Source organism: Mangifera indica, chromosome 3 (assembly GCF_011075055.1).
Source record: "Mangifera indica cultivar Alphonso chromosome 3, CATAS_Mindica_2.1, whole genome shotgun sequence".
NCBI lineage: Eukaryota > Viridiplantae > Streptophyta > Magnoliopsida > Sapindales > Anacardiaceae > Mangifera > Mangifera indica.
The window spans coordinates 22,332,556-22,351,616 of record NC_058139.1 but is presented as its reverse complement, the minus strand read 5'-3'; the positions used below and the strand labels follow the sequence as shown (position 1 = coordinate 22,351,616).

The window sequence follows — 19,061 nt, the reverse complement described above, 5'->3', positions numbered from 1 at the left end:
AAAAATGAGATAAAGTTTTATTATTTTTAATATATTATTAGTTAATGAATTATTTTACCCGTATAACTAAGTAATTAGATTAATTTTAACAATCTATAAGTAATAATTTAAGTTTTTAATATTTAACGGATACCAATTTAGAGATTCAACAAATCTTGGATAGAAATAAGTCTTTTGGCCTTGTACTATAATTAGTGAAATATTCGATGTAACATTAATTTTTCGTGTAATTTTATAAATAATAGTATAAATACAAACAAAACCCACTAATTTATCTATATAAATTAACTTAATATATAATTAAATAATTATTTTTTATTTCAAAATTATCTACCAAAAAGATTTCACATGTAAAAGAAAGTTACTTTTTTTTTTGTCATTCTAGAAACAAAAAAGCCTCACGATTTTGTCGTTGAAGTGCTTCACACCGTATGAACTGTCGGCATCATCGGTTTAACTTGAACGACATAAAAATTTTCTATCCGTTAGAAGTTCATTTTTTACCTTATCGTTCTTTCCCTCTTCTCATCCAACCTCCGTCCATTAACCAGAACTCGACTTTCTCTTCCCCCATGTTTCATGTTTCTCGCCCACAATTCCTTTGAATCCGTAGACACACAAACACAATCTCTTTCTCTCTCTTCATTAACTTTCTTACTTAAGTTTCAAATTCGACGAGTCTTTTTCTCTCTCTTTCTGTTTTGGTATGCATAAACTAACTGGACAGAGAAAAGGAGAAGAGAAGAAAGTGTATGAGTCCTCCATGATGCTGCTTTTGCTTCAGTGACGCCCATTTGTTTTCTCTTTCTTGACTTGTTGTTTGTAACAATATTCATTTCTGAACGACACTGAATTACCAAGCAAAGGAGCGAAAGCTGAAGGAAAGAAGATACTTCTTCTTACCCTTTTTTGTAGGTTTCACTATCTTAGATTGATCATTTTCACACAAGAAACAATTCCCATATTGCAAAATTTTATTTCTTAGTCCAAATGCCGAAGTCCCCATTTCAGCAAGACCATGAAACTATGCCAGGCTTTGAATTTTTCAAGAAATTCAAGCGTTTGAGGCTCTTTGAGCCGTACTTAGGCGTTGGGTTCTTCTGTGTTGTACTGTGCGTGATTTGCTGGTTCTTTTACTTTGATTATCGGGCTATGCCTAAAGGGTACACTGTTCCGGGCAAATCAGAGAGGTTAAAGTGGCTGAAACCAGACGGTGGGCCTATTGGGAAGAAGAAGAGAGTTGAGTTTTTGAGTGAGAAGGCTAACGAGTGTGATGTGTTTGATGGAAATTGGGTGTGGGATGAGAAGTACCCTTTGTATCAGTCTAAAGATTGCAGATTTTTAGATGTAGGATTTAGGTGTACTGAAAATGGTCGGCCTGATTTGTTCTTCACTAAGTGGAGATGGCAACCCAGACTTTGCAATTTGCCAAGGTATATATATCTGTATATTTTTCTTCTGGCTTTTTAATTACTGAGAGCAAATTACTAGAAATCAAAGGTTTTAAGGAATTTTTATTGTGTTTGGATGTCATCGCTGGCTTAATTATTTGGCCATATTGATTTATGTCCTTTGATATTCACTTGCAATGACAATCTTAAGCATATTCCATTTCCATGATTTGTTGGTTAGTCTTTGTCTCTCTAGTTTTTTAAAGATAACATTCTTTGTTCCTTTTCTAGCTCTGTTTCATTAGCCTATCTTAATAAGCTTGACCCGTGAACTTTTGTTTCATGATTTAGAATGTTTTTGCAATGAAGACAAATGACTTTTCCTTTTTCTTATTACTGAATATTGAAACTATTTTGCTGGTTATATTCTGCCAGATCATGAGCGTGGATTTATCTAGATTGGTTCTTATTTCCTTTTCAAAGATGTGAAAATGTCACTTGGTGAATTTTAATGATTTTATGAGTGCTTTTTTGTGTGAGATATTCAACTTCACTGTAACTTTCTAAGTTCCAAAGTATGAGCTTTCAATTTCTCATAAGTTGCTTTGATACTCTTCATCTTTTGACTATAAATTCTTTAATTCTTTATACAATTGAGAGAATAATTACTTTCCCCTTCTTTTGGGGTTTTCCATGTGAAAATAGATTCAACGCAACTCTTATGTTGGAGAAACTCCAGAACAAACGCCTTGTTTTTGTTGGTGACTCAATCGGTAGAAATCAATGGGAATCACTTCTCTGCATGCTCTCTTCAGCCATTCCAAATAAGGATTCAATATATGAAGTGAACGGCAGCCCTATTACAAAGCATAAAGGCTTCTTGGTATTCAAGTTTAAGGACTACAATTGCACAGTGGAGTACTACAGAGCTCCTTTTCTTGTCCTGCAGAGCAGACCTCCTGCTGGATCTTCGGAAAAGATTAGGACAACCCTTAAATTGGATAAAATGGATTGGAATCACTTAAATTGGAGAGGTGCAGATGTGCTGGTTCTAAATACAGGGCATTGGTGGAATTATGATAAGACCATAAGAGGGTTAGTAATTCTTTGACTGTCAAATAAATTCCTTCATTTTTCTTTTTCATTCATGTGTAAATGTTAGATGATTCTATTTGGCAAGGTTTAGTTGTAGAAAGAAATTTCATGTTGAAAAACGCTTTTGAAGGAAATGTATGATATGAGCCTTGTTTATGTTAAGTGTTCTAAATTGAATTTTGAATTGGTGAAGTTTACTTTTAGTTTCAAGCATGTTCAGCTTTGAAAGTTTGTGGAAAAAATTGACACTGGATATTTGCTGATGCTCCCTTGTAGTGACAGTTCATAAATGTCATGACTCATTCTTATTAGTTGAAATTTATATACAAGGATAACGGCATGTCCCAGCTGCTTGTATTTAGTATTTTTAAAGTTGTGAAATTTAAGTTTAATTGAATGATGATGTTGGGGCATCTGCTTGCGACCTTCTTGCAACTTTATTTTAAAGAAAATCTCTTTCCCTCGTGTCAGCAGTTTTTTTCGTATTTCATCTCAGTGTGTTTGTGTGCCATTGATGGGCATTTAGAATTCTGATCTTTGTTTTTTTTATTTTGTAATTTTTATCTATGCTTTTTGTATAAATGGTGAAGTTGCATGGATCATTTTGAAATTAGGTCAACAACAATGGCCCTACATTGTGACGAACATGCTTTCAGATTATATCTCTTGTACATGTAAAGGAAAAAGTGCAATGAAATTGAAGGTTGATTGTTGCTGGAAGTTGCTGTTTTACCTGTGGAATATCTATATTTTTTGCCTTTTAATTTCAATTAGGCCTACTGATTTCAAACAATTTTTTGACTGATCAGAGGTTGCTACTTTCAAGAAGGGTCTGAGGTAAAACTGGAAATGAAGGTAGAGGATGCATATCAGAGGTCCGTAGAAACGGTCTTGGACTGGATATACAATGAATTGAATACAAGCAAGACACAGGTCTTCTTTCGTACGTATGCTCCAGTCCACTTCAGGTTTGTTTTCATAACATCCCTTGTTTCTTGTGTCATTTGAGCTCGGTTCATCGTCTTCTCTTTTATATTGACATGTTGATAGTGAGCATGCCCTCGAGATATAGTTTGTTGGGGCTAACCTTTGACTAGATTTTATGTGCATTTATGCATTCTGTCTCGCGGAGCTAAATTAGCATATGATTACAGAGGCGGAGATTGGAGGACCGGGGGAACCTGTCACTCGGAGTCACTTCCTGAGCTGGGAACATCATTGGTAGCTCCTGATTCTTGGACCCAATTCAAAATTCTCGGTGATGTTTTGTCAGCTCACACGAATACTAAGAAATTTGATGTGCTGAATGTGACTTATATGACTGCTCTAAGAAAAGACGGGCATTCATCGCTGTATTATTTGGGTCCTCACAAAAGCCCCGCACCTCTCCATCGGCAAGATTGCAGCCATTGGTGCCTGCCCGGAGTCCCGGATTCTTGGAACGAGATTCTCTATGCACTATTGCTAAAGCATGAGGTCACTCATCCATCTAACACATCAACATATAGAGCACAGGCATAGTTGATTACAAGTTCTTTGCACATAATGACTTCAAGTGTCAAACAAAGGCAAACAAATAGAGCATGTAAGTTAGATTTTGTTGTAAGGTGGTCAAATTTAAATGCTCATTCAAGATTGTGACACCGATGAAGATTCGTTTCAGGATTTTAAACATTAAATCCTAAACTCTAAACGCTTTCTTGTATCGGAAAAATGTAGGCTTACATTTAGGGCTTTGTAGATGGACACAGAATTTTTGAATCAAAATGAAACTATAGGCTTCTTTTGTTGTATTTTTCCTTCACATTTGTTTTTTTTTTGGTCATATTAGATGAGTAGGCTTACATTTAGGGCTTTGTAGATGGACACAGAATTTTTTAATCAAAATGAAACTATAGACTTCTGTTTTGCTTGGTAAATAATTCAAATCAAAGTTTTAGAAACGTGATAGAGACTCAAACTCATATATTCTCTCTAAAAATTTTAATATTTTATCAGTTTTATTAACTCTTAATATATAGATGACATTGTTCTTCGAAAATGTAATCATAAAGTTTGTTAGCAATTGCACTTTAGTTGCAATTTCATTTATCAATAAAACTATGTACTTAGTTTTTGAGTATTTAGATAATGTGTTATTAAGTGATTAGGTGAATTAATGATAAAGTAATATTCAATATGACATATTATTTGGGTATCCAATTAGGTACTCGAAATTGGGAGCATAGAACATTGCTCCTCCGCTTGTATATAGTATTACAATAAAACTATACGTATATATTTTTAAATATATACAAATGAATACATACATAATGTGTTATCTATATGATTGGATGATTCTAAAATAATGATATATTAATATCTTATCACATGATAATATATCATATTTATATCAATTTATATATTAAAAAATGTTACATTTAAGATTACATATAGTTTTATTATCCGAATAACATGTTAGGGCCCATAGTTTTGTTACGTATAAGATTGCACATATTTGGGCCTATAGCTTTATTATATCATGCTACTCAAGACACAGATGCTATGTAAATGAGGTCGGAAAAGGTGAAAACTCCTTCCACAGTTTAAAATAATTTATATTTTGCTTCAATCAGTCCATGGTAGACTAATTAAGGTTTGTTGATTATCCCATGTAGGGTTAAACTGGGCCATTCTCAAAGAAGGTTCAATTCGTGAGCGGTTTAAATCTAAAAATATTAAGCTATGATAAACAAGTTAAAGATTCAAACTTAACTGAAAAAATTAATTTTAGATTTGATTTGAGTCGATTTGAATTCAAATATTTAAATTAATCTGAATTCATCTTATTCGATTCGAGTTTCAATTTGAATTCATGCAATTTAGATCAAAGTCAACTATAGCCCTGTTGAAGATAAGAACAAAAGAGTCTTGAATTAATATTATAAGACATTTATTTGCATAATAAAATTATATACACCTAGCTCTAAGACTTAATTGAATATTTAGATTTTATTTATATATATATATATATATATATATATATATATATATATATAATTGTATTATTTTAAATTAAAAATCAAATAACACGTAATCATATAATAATATATTATTTAAGTACAAAATTGAATACTCAAAACTGTGTACGCATAAATTTCTTTTACACTAAAATTATGTGTAATCATTTTGAGTATATAAATACGTACACACTTAATTTTATCATCATGTGATTAAGTGATTTTAAATTAAAGATAAAATAACATCTAATCATATAATAATATATATAAATATATACTCATTTATATATTTAAAATAAATATATTGTATTACTTTTTATCCCATATGAAAACTCTATTTAAAAATTATGAAAAACCTCAAATACATTCCAAGTGTGTGATGAAATCCTTTGTCGATGCCATTGTAACGGCCATAAAGAGGCATGAGAAAACTATATATTTGTGCTAAGTTAGACCTTATTTGGGTTCGGCTCAAATTGAATCTACCCATATCTAAATTTGATGTTACTATTTTTATCTAATAAGTAATATCCTTATTATAAATGCCAAAATCTCATATCAAAATAAGTTTTTGGGTTAATATAAGCATATTGTCCTCCTTTGAGACGCCTTCGAAAACAAAACCGAATGATGGCCAATGAAATCCAAAATGAAAAATAGCCCATGGTTTTAAATGACCTTTCAACATCATTTATAGGGATGGCAACGGGGAGGGGCGGCGAGGGGATTTCAATCCCCGTCCTCATCCACGTAAAGGATATCAATCTTTGTCCCCGACCCGTCCTCACTATAGGGATGAAAATAATTTCTCGTCCCCTCACCGCAAAGAAAAATTTCCTCCGCATTCCCTCTCTATTCCAGCGGGGAAAAATCCCCTCTTTGTATCCACAAAAAAAAAAAAATGTTTACCTTATAAACAAATATAAATATATTAAATAAAATTAAAATTAACTCACTATTTCAAATATCACAAATATAATATATTAACTACTTTAATATATACAATAAAAATCTAAATAAATTTGAAAAAACATAAATAATTTAAAACTATAAAAAATATATTAGTATTTTAAATAAATATATTAATATAAATGGATGGGGATGGGAGCGGGGCGGGGCGGGGACATATGTATCCCCATCCCTGGCCTATCCCCGATTATAAAGATTTTTTTCATCCCCTTCCTCGTTTCTATCAGGGAATCCTCTCCCCATTAGGGTCGGAGAGGATCGGAGTCCCTAAAGTCGAGTCCAAATTGTCATCCCTAATCATTTATTATTGCTATTTGTGATCATATTATGCAAAGTGAGCCCAAAATTTGGTCATCAGGCCAAAAAGACTTATTCTCACACAAGGCTTAGCCCATTTCTAAATTTTCATTTGTAAAATTTTAAAAATTCAAATATTGACTTATCATCTGATATTTGTTAAATTTTTTAGTTTGTTGTAAAGATAAAATTGTTGTTTTATTATTAATATAAATAAATAAAATTGTATCTTATTTTATCCTCTTATTTTTAAAAAATTAACAATTTCTCTTTATCTAAAAGTTTTAAAAGTTATATTTTCTCTGAGGATTTGATTTTTCCAATTCTAGCTACCATTCCAGGAAGATTGTCGACCAACCTTCCTATCACCTCCCTCTCTAGTGGTTTTCCAATATGGAAACCATTGAAAATCCGACTAAAATGGTCAGATGGTGTTTGTGCGACATCACATGGATTTATACATCATCTAGCTATTTGTGTGTTGGTTGGACAATGCACAGACATATGTGTTGATCAGTTGATGCACGAATGACTAGACAACGCACAAATTTGTGCGACATTCAGGGGTGTTCAAAATTATCCGATAACCGAATCGAACCGATTTTTAAACCGAAACCCTAACCAAAAAATAGGTTATTCGAAAAATCGGTTCAGATACCGGTTCAAAAATATATAAAAACCGAATTTTCGGTTCAGTTACCGGTTTACCAAATTTTCGAAACCGGTTAACCGAACCAAACCGGTTTTTAAAAAATTTAATAAAATATTAATAGAATATTTAATAAATTTTCAAAAAATTAGAAAAAATAATAAAATATGATAATTTTTTAAAACTCGGTTCAAAAATCGGTTAACCTAAAATTCGGTTCGGTTAATTGATATTTTCGGTTCGGTTCAAAATCGGTTAATTTTTAAATCGGTTCGATTTCAGTTCATATTTTTTTCCAACCAAAAATTCGGTTCGGTTCAAAAAATGGGCAAAGCGGTTCGGTTAACCGATTTTGAACACCCCTAGCGACATTGTCTGACCATTCCGATCATATTTTCAATTGTTTTTATGTTGGAAAACCACTAGGGAAAGAAGGTGGTGGGAAGGTAGTTGACGACCTTCTCGAAGTGGTCACCGAAACTAGAAAAATCAAACTCTGGGGGGAAAATAGAACTTTTCAATTTTTTGGATAGGGTGAAATTATTCATTTTTTAAAATTAAATAGGTAAAATGAGATTTAATTTAATTTATTTTATATTATTGGTAAAATAATGATTTTACTTTTATAACTAACAGAAAATTTTAATAGAAATTGAATGATAAATAAGTATTTAAGTTTTTTAAACCTTGTAAATGAGAGTGTGAAAACAAACTAAACTTTGATAGGACTAAGTCTTAACCTGGTCAAAATCATAATCCAAAATTATTCACGAGTCAAAATCATATGGGTTGACCATGGGCCAACTCGGTTAGGGCTCAGCACAATACAACCCTCTATTGTGTTGGTCGTGCTGTGGACTCTCATTAGTTTGCAGGCCAACTCAACCTGTAAGACCTACATTTTAGCAGATCTTGGCCCAGCACGACAAGTTGAGATGAGCATGGCTTGATTTGGCGTATTGGCACTTCCATACCTAGATATCCACGAGCTAGATTGGGTCAAGCCACGTTGATTCGCCGAGATAGCAAGACTTGAGATACGGCTCATAACTCACAATTTTTTGTTTTTTAATTTTTGTAATTTTTCATAGATGGTGCCAAACTGACCCGCAAACATTTCCTAGAAGCCCCGGCAAGGCCCAGCACCCATTATTCTGAAAAATTGAAAATTGAACGGTGAAAGGATGAATAGCCATCCTAGTCAGATGGACCCGGCTCGTCCAATTATATAAACCAGCAGCTACTCGGGGACTTACAACCTTAACACCTCAACACAGCCAAGAATCTCGAAAAGGCAAAGCATGGTGTCAGTTATTCTGAAGGGCATCAGACCCTCTGCTTTGAAGTCAGTAGTCGCAGATGGAATTCGGATGGGAATGTCATCAAGAGGGTATGCGTCGGTTGCAGTTGGTTCTGACATAGTCTCCGCCGCACCCGATGTTTCTCTCCAGAAAGCTCGAACCTGGGACGATGGTGTATCTTCTAAGTTCTCCACCACCCCTCTTAAAGACATTTTCAAGGTTTTTTTTTTTTTTTTTTCAATTTGATTTTTGGTTGTATTGGAGGCTGGTTGAATTCTTTTAAATTATTTTAACTGGGTTTTTTTTTTCCTCTTTTTGCTTGATTGGTATTGATTTTTGTAACATGTGTTTCAGGGCAAGAAAGTGGTCATTTTTGGGCTCCCTGTAAGTATTTCCCTGCTCTTCTAACGCTTCTATGAACTTGTTTTTTGAAAATTAATTTTCTTTTGTTAGAGCAATTTATATTTTTGGTGATCGCCTTTCAATATATTTAGAGTTAATGGGTACAAACAAATTTACATCTCATTGTGTGATTGATTGATCTCTAGTTCAAAATCATCTAGATAATATGATTACAGATTTGTACCTTTAGTATTCAAACATTTGTAAATGAATTTTTATTGATGATTTATGTGCTTATGTGCTTTCGGATAAATGAATTTTGATGGGATCCTTGTATTTCTAGCTATTGAAGTGTTGACTCAACTTCACGCTTTACTTAATTGGCACCACAAAATCCCACTTTCCTTGAGGCAGTTGTGTGTAAAATCCAAAGATTAACATATTGAGACTGCTGTTATTCAAAAATAATTATAATAAGTAGCATCTAGGGATGGATTTGAGCTGAATTCGTTCAAGCTTGAATGCATGTTTGGTTCTAACAAACTGAACTCAAGCTGGAGCTTCAGCTTAGTAGCTCGGTTCAAGATCGGTTGATTTGCCCCTCTGGCGACATTGTTCACCAGCTCTCATCCCTCAAGCCACACGGTTCACCAGCTCAAATGAACTTGAACTTGAGTTGGACATTATAGATTCAAATTGAGCTTGAGCTAACCCTTCTTCCTTGTGTTGTGATAGACTGAATTAATGAGAGAGCTAAATATTATTTGGTGAAAATAGAAAGAATGAAGTTCTTAATGTGATTTGAACGTCATTCCTAAGGGGTTTGGTTTCAGAACTATGCAAATGAAGAGAAACCTCACCATCCTGCCTCAAGTTTTTGGATATTTGTGATTAACAATTTATTATCTATATACAATAAAAATTTTGAATTTTTTCCCTTGGGAAGATGGATAGTAAACCCCTAAAGATACAAACTTCTAGTTTTGCAAATCTCATTTGTTTAGACTGATAGTTTCACAGGGCTTTATTTGTATTCTTACAGGGTGCATACACTGGAGTTTGCTCCCATCAGCATGTGCCTAGTTACAAGGATAATATTGATAAGTTCAAGGCTAAAGGGATCGATTCGGTAGTTTGTGTGGCTGTCAATGATCCATACGTTTTAAATGCCTGGGCAGAGAAGCTTCAAGCCAAAGATGTTGTAAGTTATTTCCTTAGTTTCTTTAACCTACTTGCACCAATATTACATTATTCTGGAGTTGTATAAGATTTGTCTTGAGATGTGTTTTTTGTCGACATGTATGTTGCTTTGTGCTTAGTTATGAGGTGAATCAAGAACCACTCAGCCATACGGCTCTTCCTTAATGTCCTTGTAGCATCTTTGTTAGAGCACTAATACTAGGTATTAATGTATTGCTTGAGTCAAACCTGAGTTACTACCTATTGGAATTGGGGACCACTTCATCTATAAGATGCTATGTTGATGCATATTAGGTCCTACTACTCGCTTAGTGGATGGGGGCTCCGCTTCCATGTGAACAAGCAAAGGTGCAGGGGTAGCACCCTGAAGCCCTGTTTAACTACGTGCTCTTTGTCATTTAGCAGATAGGGTGCTATCCACTAGATACTACTTGTTGCTAGACACTACCCACAGTTTAAATTTATCTCATGAAGAACCGTTTTGGGATCTCTGTAAGAAATAAAAATCTTGATAAGGTTTCATTTAGTAGTAAAAGTTCTAGTATGGTTTTGTTCAGTAATGATGATCATAGTATACATAAACATATTATCCTCTTGTATGAGTGAGATAGCAATTATATAGCAAATACATTCTAATGAGAGTTGTGAGAAAATATTGAATAATATTGACTCTGTTAGACATAACCCAGTTTTGGGTGAATCAAGATAAAACGTGTGTGTTCTTCTTTCTCTTTGTAGTGTGACTAAGTGCTTTATCAATCATGTACACAATCTCTAGCCTGTTTTCTACACTACCTAGATGAATATTTCTTTTTAGTTCAATGTTTAGCATAAATGAAAAGAGTGGAATAATTGATTGCATTTTGCTTGTTAATTTGTTATCCTTCCCACTGTCTTACCACTTTCTCTTTTCTCTTAATGATATTTTTTTTCTTTAACGTAAACCATTCTTTTCTGCATGTAATCTATGGTATAATTTAGTTTTAGTGCTATTTTTCCAAGTAGCACTAGCATTTAGTTTGTCCTTTGTTGTAGTGATCTCAAGTAACATGTTTGTTTTATTTTTTTTGGCATTCCTCCTTTTAATAGATTGAATTTTATGGCGATTTTGATGGAAGCTTTCACAAGAGCTTGGACTTGGGAAAAGATCTCTCTGCTGCTTTGCTTGGACCTCGCTCTGAAAGGTATTGTTAATCTATAATTTTTTATTAAATTAGTCTTGATCTTGGAAACATGAAGGAAATTTTGATCAAACATTCTACATGATTTACACAGAATACTTGACCGTATTAATTTCTTGAGTTTAATTTCTTCTTTAGGCTTTTTTTTATTTCCTAAAGACAATATAATGTAAAGGGATAAAGTTAAACATGTGCCTCTATTACTTTCATAAATCAAATTTCGGTGCCACTCTTGTAAATAATTCAAATAGGGATCAAATTTATAATAAAAAATTCGAAAACAATAATGTTGCCTCTGATCAATGTTTTAATTATCGGATCAGACATTTACCCAGTTTAGTTTTTTCTTAGTCTGATCATTTGGACCGATGGTCATTTAGATATTTGTAACATTTTCAAATGAAATTAGTAGCAGCAACAAAGGTGTTGTCATTGCATTAGCAACTATTGGAATTCAATTTCAAGTCCCAGCTTTGCCAAATTTTTTGTAAATTAGCATAGCATATAGTGGCTTTCTTATGACATTAGCTTGACCGTGAACCAAGGGAAAAATCAGGGTTAAACCTCAGTTGAACTGCTGTTCATAGTGGTCTAATGACTAATGCCATTAGACCACTCAATTGGACCAGACTGACCTGCAGCTCCTGGTCGAACCAGTCTAACCAGCTGGTCTGGTTTGGTTTTCATAACTATGCCCCTGATGATCCTTTATTTTCTTCAAAGACAAACCAAGATATTCCATATCCTTTGGTTGAAAAAATGGCAGGTCAGGTGTCAAGCTAAGAAAGGGTGTATGTTGTTTTCATTTGTGTCGATTGATAGTCACTAAGACATTGTTGCTTTGTGTAGATGGTCAGCATATGTAGATGATGGAAAGATCAAGGCTTTGAATGTAGAGGAAGCTCCATCTGATATGAAGGTTTCTGGTGCAGAGGTCATTTTGGGACAGATATAATGTTTTAATTTCAAATGCAGTAAAAAGATAGGCAGTTGGGTATCCTACCAAATCCTTCCCTCGTTCAATGAGAAAAGAGATTGGCTGGCTGGTGAAACCTTCTGCTTGCGTGCCGATGCCTAGTCCTCTGTTATATTTTCTCTTACTTCTGCTAATCCTTATTCAGAAATAAGTTGTCTTTATCGGCTTCATGATCAAGTTCATGGTAAAAACAGTATATGAATTTTATGTATATGGTTGAGAGCACAGAAGTAGAGCTCGTGTTAATGCTATCTGTATAGTGATATCTTAATATTCTCCCTGTATCCCTTCTCTATCATAAAACATAGTTGCTTTTAAAAGATTCATCTATCCACTGCCAGGAGTATATTGGATTTGAGTTGAGTGGATCTTGAGTAAAGGTCAACTCGAGCTTGACTAAAATGATTAGTTCGAAATTGAGTTTAATTTGAATCCAAAACGATCAGTTCAAGATTGACTTCAATGTGATTGGTGAATAGTTTTGTTGCAAAACAAAGAGAGAAGTGTCTTTTAAGAAAAAAATGAGAAAAATCATTATAAAAGAAGAAAAATCTTTACAAGAGAAGAATAATGAGCAGTGTGAGCTCCGAGGCAGTAATGTTAATAAGGTATCAAGCTTGAGTTGAAATTTCTGTTCGAGCTTAGCTTGTTAGCTCGAATGCGTCTACCCCTTATCATTGCCCGCAGTTAAATGTGAAAATGTTTCAACAATAAAAGAACATCTCATCAACCCATTTCCTAAAACCCTCCTTGACTACAAGCCTGCAAACAATCTCCATTCGCGAACATATCCATGTAGGTCTATGTACATGCGCAAAAAATTTCAATGATGATTATAAATTGAACAATGCCATGTTTACCTAATTTTGAATACTATCATTGATGTTGTGGAATTGAGCAATGCGATGCAAACATTGATATGAAACTAATCATCTGCATTAACAATTGAGCACTGCAATGTATACCTAATTTTGAATATTCATCATTGAATTTTAAAAGTTTCAACATCAAACAAATCTTCCAATGCGGATCTGTCAGTCAGATAAAGATAAATTGTCTTCATCCGAACGAAGAGATAAAGATAACAAATTGTTTTCGTCTCTTTATCAAACGAAGACAAACCATCAACAACTGAAGGAGAAGATGGTGGGAAGACCTATTGATGGTGAGAATAACTTTCGGTCGTTGGAGAAAAAGGAAAAACCCTAAAAAAAAAAAAAAAAGTAAATTTTTCAAAACTTAATCCTTAGAGAAGAAGAATGTTAAATTTTCAAACCAATAGGAAAAATAACATAAGATTTAAAAATTTAATGGTAAAATGATAAATTTACCCCTTATAATTAATAATTTTTATTAGGTTTAACAATTTATAAATAAGTGTCAAAGTTTTTGAAACTTCGTAAATATGTATTTAAGAATGAATTATACCTTACATGAAAATAAGTCTTTTAGCTTTTTATAACTATAAATTTTTCTTCGGTACGGTTATAAAAACACATCATAGTTATGAACTTTTTCATTTGACCATTTTACATATATAATTATTAGCATGCAATCATTCACATCCAAGCCCTTCACCAAGGTGGAAATCGTTGGCATAGTAATGAAAACATGACTAGCCGATCCAACAAATTCGATCAAGATTTACTGGTATATCTAATCCAATTGAGCGATCTAATGACTTTAATTATTAAATTCATGATACTCATATTAAATATTGTATCAAATATTAAAAACTTAATTTTGTATATTATGTGTCATTTAAAAAATAATAATATGATAATAAAAAATTCTAAATAGAATATTATCATCTTTAAAAGGTCAAAACCCAATCCAATTATTATAACATTGGTGTTGGGTCACATAGAATTAGTCACTGCCTTCCCTGGTAAAACAGCATCAACAATGTATCCAGAACAGAGTATCTCAGTATCACAGAGTAACTCAGTATCTAGGGGGATACCCAAAAATTTTCAAAGTCCAGAGGAGCAATATCCAAGTAATAAGAAAGACACAACACATTTATAACACTGAATTAGGCCACAGACACACTTAATATTATCGTTAATTTGACAGATTATTAGCACCAGTGACCATGGCAAAAGCAATTCGATAAGATCAGTTTCTCGATCAAATGAAGGTGCAAACAAATAAAAGCTAATGGAAGGAAGCAGAAATATCTATAAACTATGATATGGTTTTCACCGGCCGACCAAATTTTTTGACTTGGTATAAGGTATTAATGCAGGACGCCTACCAAAGAGCATTTGGTTACTGATCTGTTCGTCGCTTGCATAATCGAGAAAATATAAAAATTTGCGGCCAGTCTCAAACTTCAAAATGTCAAAGTCCTCTCTGCCAAAAAAATGAAACAAATATCACAGACAACCAAATTGTTCTGTCAATTTGTTGCTCATCTTTTGCAATCAATTAATTAGATATGTTAAAACAATTAAACTATGTACACCCGATTTTGAGTATCCAATCAAGTATGCACATAATGTATTATCATATGATTGCATGATTTTGAATTAAGGGTAATGTAACACACAACATATCATTTAGATATCTAATTGAATAATCAAAACTGGTGCACATCATGTTGTAGTGAACATTAGGACTAAGGCTGCAAACTAGAAGAACCACTCACAAGCTAGTCCCGACTTGAGTATTACACTTAAGCCGAGTTCGAACTTGTTACAAATTGTCTCGGTGAGTTCATAAGCTTGTGGCTTGGCTCGAGTATACATTAATAAACCCTCAAAAGTTTAATCTTACACTTATACCATAAAAATTTTACTCTCTAACTTCAAATATGAGGGATAATTAATAAATATAAAGTTATAGGGTCTAAATGTAATTTCTCAAACTAAACTCAAGTCAGTAGTTCTTATCTCGAGTTTTGTGTAAACCCAATCAAATTGAGCTTGAACCCAAAAATACTTGACTCAATTGCAGCCTGAATCAGGACATTAAAATTTACCAAGATGCATCGGAATCAGATTAAGAGGAAAGATTATAACCTGTGCTTGCAATGTTTCCAATTGACCTGGGTTGGTACCAGAAATATAAGGGGGTGCATCTGAACTTATATCAGGTGAAACTTCCCCACTTTTCTTGTTAATAGTACGCTCTTGCACACCCTTTCCTTTGAATATGTCACTGGATGTCCCCACTGTGCAACCAGGAGTAGGGACAGAAGTTCCAGTTCGTTTTGAGGCAAGATCTAGGCGCTCAATCATTTTTGCAACACCAGCAATTCCTGCACTCATCTCACGTTGCACTTCTTTGCTCAACTCCCTGAAGTTATTACAAGCAAGCAACCTCTCCTTTAGACCTCTGGTACTTTTGGAGATTGATTCCTTATATCTATTACAAAAAAAAAAAAAAGCACCTTTCAAATTGACACGTTGAAACAAGTAAATATCAGTTCAAAACATAACCAAGTTGCAATTTATTTACCTGGATGAGGCAGCAGACCATTTAGATTTGATAGAATCTGATAATGTGGGTATCTCAGTTGGGTTTGATATCCTTGGACTATCAGGTTGTGGCTGCCTAAAGAGAACTCTGAAAAATAACCCAGTTAATTGTATAAAACTATTACATATATTTACACCGTAGAAAGCATTAAAAGATTAGGAGTGAGTAAGATGTAAACAACAATTCTTCAAAGGAAAATGCTCCTAAACATTAATATCATAAATCCACTTGTGACATTAACAAATCAACAAGTTTTTGAAATTTTCAAAAAGAAATGCTCAGCAACCACAGATCACAGCATGAGAATATTTCACCTGAATAACTGAGCACAGCCGTCCAGATGGTAGTAGATAAACACATAACATAGTTGGGACTTTTAGGTCCGAGCAAATACCTGGGTCTAAAAGGGCCATCTCTGGTTTCAGCAGTAACAGGGAGAGATGAGGAAGGAGGAATACTGGCAGCTGATTGTATGCCAGAAGTAGGTGAATCCCCCCCAGATGATGAGAGACTAGAATCTTGTGAACTTGTGTTGTATGACAGCATTCCAGGCACATTTGCGCCAGAAGTAAAAACAAGAAGTTGTGAACGATCAAGTCCAGAAGCTCTTTGCATCTCTCTTCTCTGAAAATAACGTGCAGTAGCTAGACGATGCATAGCATGCTCTTCAATTTCAACATAATCCATGTAAGTGGGATCCTAGAAAAAAATCACAACACATCTTTAGGACTAGGAGAGTTACTTTAACCAAGTCAAATATTCAAGCAAGGAAAAAAGTTGAAGATATAAGACATGACATTAAATTAAACTAAATAATCACCATTCCAAAATCAAATTCCTGATGAGCTATGTTCCTTGACTTGGAGCACCTTTCACTATCAACAGCAGCTAGAAGCTCTTGGCTACAGAATATAAATAATGAATGAGAATAAGGAAGAGGAAAACAATAAAAGGAGCTCCAAATGCAAACACCAGTTAACTTTGCTTCACCAGGATAACAAGGAAAAATAGAAACACCCACATCCCTGCACATGCACGTGACAGCTTTTAAGAGGAATGTCAAATACCTGGCTGGGTCTTTCAGGACAAATAGTTGCCAACAGACTGGACACTCTTTGCTTCTTTGGGACCTAAATGAACGAAAAAAGGTTTAGTTAGAAACTTTCCACTCATCAAATTGCAAACAAAAGTGTGAGAAGGTGTTGATCCAATATCTCTGCAAGAACTTAAACCTAATGAAAACATTTGAATGAGCCTACCATTCCAGGATACACTGAAGGTGATATTCATGTTTGCAGCTAGTAACCTGAAAACAGAAACATGTAATGCTAAGTCAAGGTTAGAAATGTCATAGTATTATGATTTTTTTTCATTGCAGACGTTCCTTGAACGCAAACATTTTGAAAGAAAAAAATAGTTATCATAAATCAAAATACTAATGATGCTTCAGATTGCAAAATTCCAAAACAAAAAAATCAACTGAGAATCAAGTTTAAGAAAGACCAAAAGCAATGAACATCACAACACAATTCCACTATATTCTAAGACTCTCAAGCTTCTTGCTTAACCAAGAAGACTGTTCAACCAAAGCAACTACTGGTGCAAATAAACCGAAGTATAACAATAGAATTCACATCAATCTCCTGCAGCCCGATTAAGCCACATAACAATCAATGATCATAAGCAACTAGGTAATAATCAAGAACTAACTTCACCAATTCAAAAAACTGATTGCTGTAATTTCAGTTCACAGAAAAAGCACACATAACTTTATCAGCTACTGAATATTAAAAACTACAATCACTTTTCCGAAACTATGAAATATCAAACAAAGTCATAATCTTCACTCTACAAAAACGCAATGCAAATCAAGCAAAACGGTACCAGAAGAAGAATAAATATACAAAAACAAGCAACATGTGAAACAACCAGCAATGCAACTGAACCAAAATATAATAATAAAATTCAGATCAATCTCCTGCAGCCTGATTAATTCACATAACAAAAACGCAATGAGAATCAAACAAAACGGCACCAGAAGAAGAATAAATACACCAAAAAAAATCAAACAACAAGTGAAGCGGTTATAAAAATAAATAAATAAACAAAGAACTAAATATAAAACTAGAATCAATTTCAGAAAATATCAAAGCTCAAACAAAGTCTTGATCTCCACTCCAAAAAAAGGCAATGCGGATCAAACAAAACGGTACCAGAAGAAGAATAAATATACAAAAGAAAAAACGAAAAGTGAAAAGGTTATAAAAATAAATAAATAAACAAAGAACTAAATAGAAAGACGAGTTTATATACAGTGGCAGGGTCGGCAGCGGAGAAAGGCTCGAGACAGATACTGCAAGCGTCTTCGAAAGAGTCATCAACAGCAGCATCAAAAGACGAAGCTGAAACGATCTGTTTCTCGCATAAAGCAGAAGAATTAGCAGCAGAGGAGGAGGCCATGGAGAATGAGAGTGACAGTGACAGTGAAGAGAAGATAAGAGAAGAAGGGTGAAGTCGAGAAGATGGAGAGGGGATAAGAATAGGAATGGAAATGAAGGAAAAGAAAGGAACTCTAAGAAAAAGCCGAAAAGCGCCGGGAAAAGGAAATGATATCCGATTCAGACGGCTAGATCTTGATCAAATCAATCGCCTTCCTCCTTTATGGTATAAATATAATTAAACTAATTAATTAATCATGATTAGGTAGATAATATTGGAGAAAGACAAGGTAACAAATAAATAAATATTTTTCGTTATTTATTATGATTAACTTTAATATAAATAAATAATAATTTCACATTATTGTATGATTTTAATTAATTAATACTAAGCATTGTATCATACGGAAACATAAAATAATCTATTATTTTTAATAGTATTTTAAAATAGCAATATTATGTATTATATTTTTATAATTAGATCAGTTATTAATACAGTAAAGTGGATAATATGGTTGAACTAGTAATTAAATCGGTTGATCAATAATCAAATCAGTTAATTATTTAAAAATAATATTAAAAAATTATATATAATTTATGATTAAATAATAATTTAACTTATTTAACATTAAAATAAGTTTAGTATGATATTATATATATATATATATATATATATATATATATATATATATATTTCAATATGATAAATAAGTTAAGTTTTCATAATAAATTTTTTTAAA

At 33.3% G+C, this 19,061-nt stretch overlaps 3 protein-coding genes across 3 annotated transcripts; 2 read left to right on the top strand and 1 right to left on the bottom strand.

The window, feature by feature from the left end:
• The first annotated feature begins 427 nt into the window (after nucleotides 1-427).
• Nucleotides 428-4,279, top strand: LOC123210633 (protein trichome birefringence-like 10). Its single transcript, XM_044629105.1, has 4 exons — nucleotides 428-1,433; nucleotides 2,097-2,486; nucleotides 3,296-3,454; nucleotides 3,641-4,279. Exons 1-4 carry the CDS (start codon nucleotides 991-993, stop codon nucleotides 4,005-4,007), a joined length of 1,359 nt encoding a protein of 452 aa, XP_044485040.1. The 5' UTR covers nucleotides 428-990; the 3' UTR covers nucleotides 4,008-4,279.
• A 4,357-nt stretch (nucleotides 4,280-8,636) lies between these two features.
• On the top strand, nucleotides 8,637-12,720 carry LOC123209982 (peroxiredoxin-2F, mitochondrial). Its single transcript, XM_044628103.1, has 5 exons — nucleotides 8,637-8,920; nucleotides 9,056-9,085; nucleotides 10,086-10,244; nucleotides 11,333-11,427; nucleotides 12,274-12,720. The coding sequence occupies exons 1-5, from the start codon at nucleotides 8,702-8,704 to the stop codon at nucleotides 12,377-12,379; spliced, it is 609 nt and encodes a 202-aa protein (XP_044484038.1). The 5' UTR covers nucleotides 8,637-8,701; the 3' UTR covers nucleotides 12,380-12,720.
• Nucleotides 12,721-14,400: 1,680 nt separating this feature from the next.
• LOC123210002 (E3 ubiquitin-protein ligase RHF1A-like) lies at nucleotides 14,401-18,535 on the bottom strand. Its single transcript, XM_044628149.1, has 8 exons — nucleotides 18,197-18,535; nucleotides 17,143-17,189; nucleotides 16,951-17,013; nucleotides 16,704-16,785; nucleotides 16,278-16,582; nucleotides 15,863-15,970; nucleotides 15,424-15,769; nucleotides 14,401-14,755 (listed from the first exon to the last, which is right to left on the bottom strand). Exons 1-8 carry the CDS (start codon nucleotides 18,341-18,343, stop codon nucleotides 14,744-14,746), a joined length of 1,110 nt encoding a protein of 369 aa, XP_044484084.1. The 5' UTR covers nucleotides 18,344-18,535; the 3' UTR covers nucleotides 14,401-14,743.
• Nucleotides 18,536-19,061: the final 526 nt, after the last annotated feature.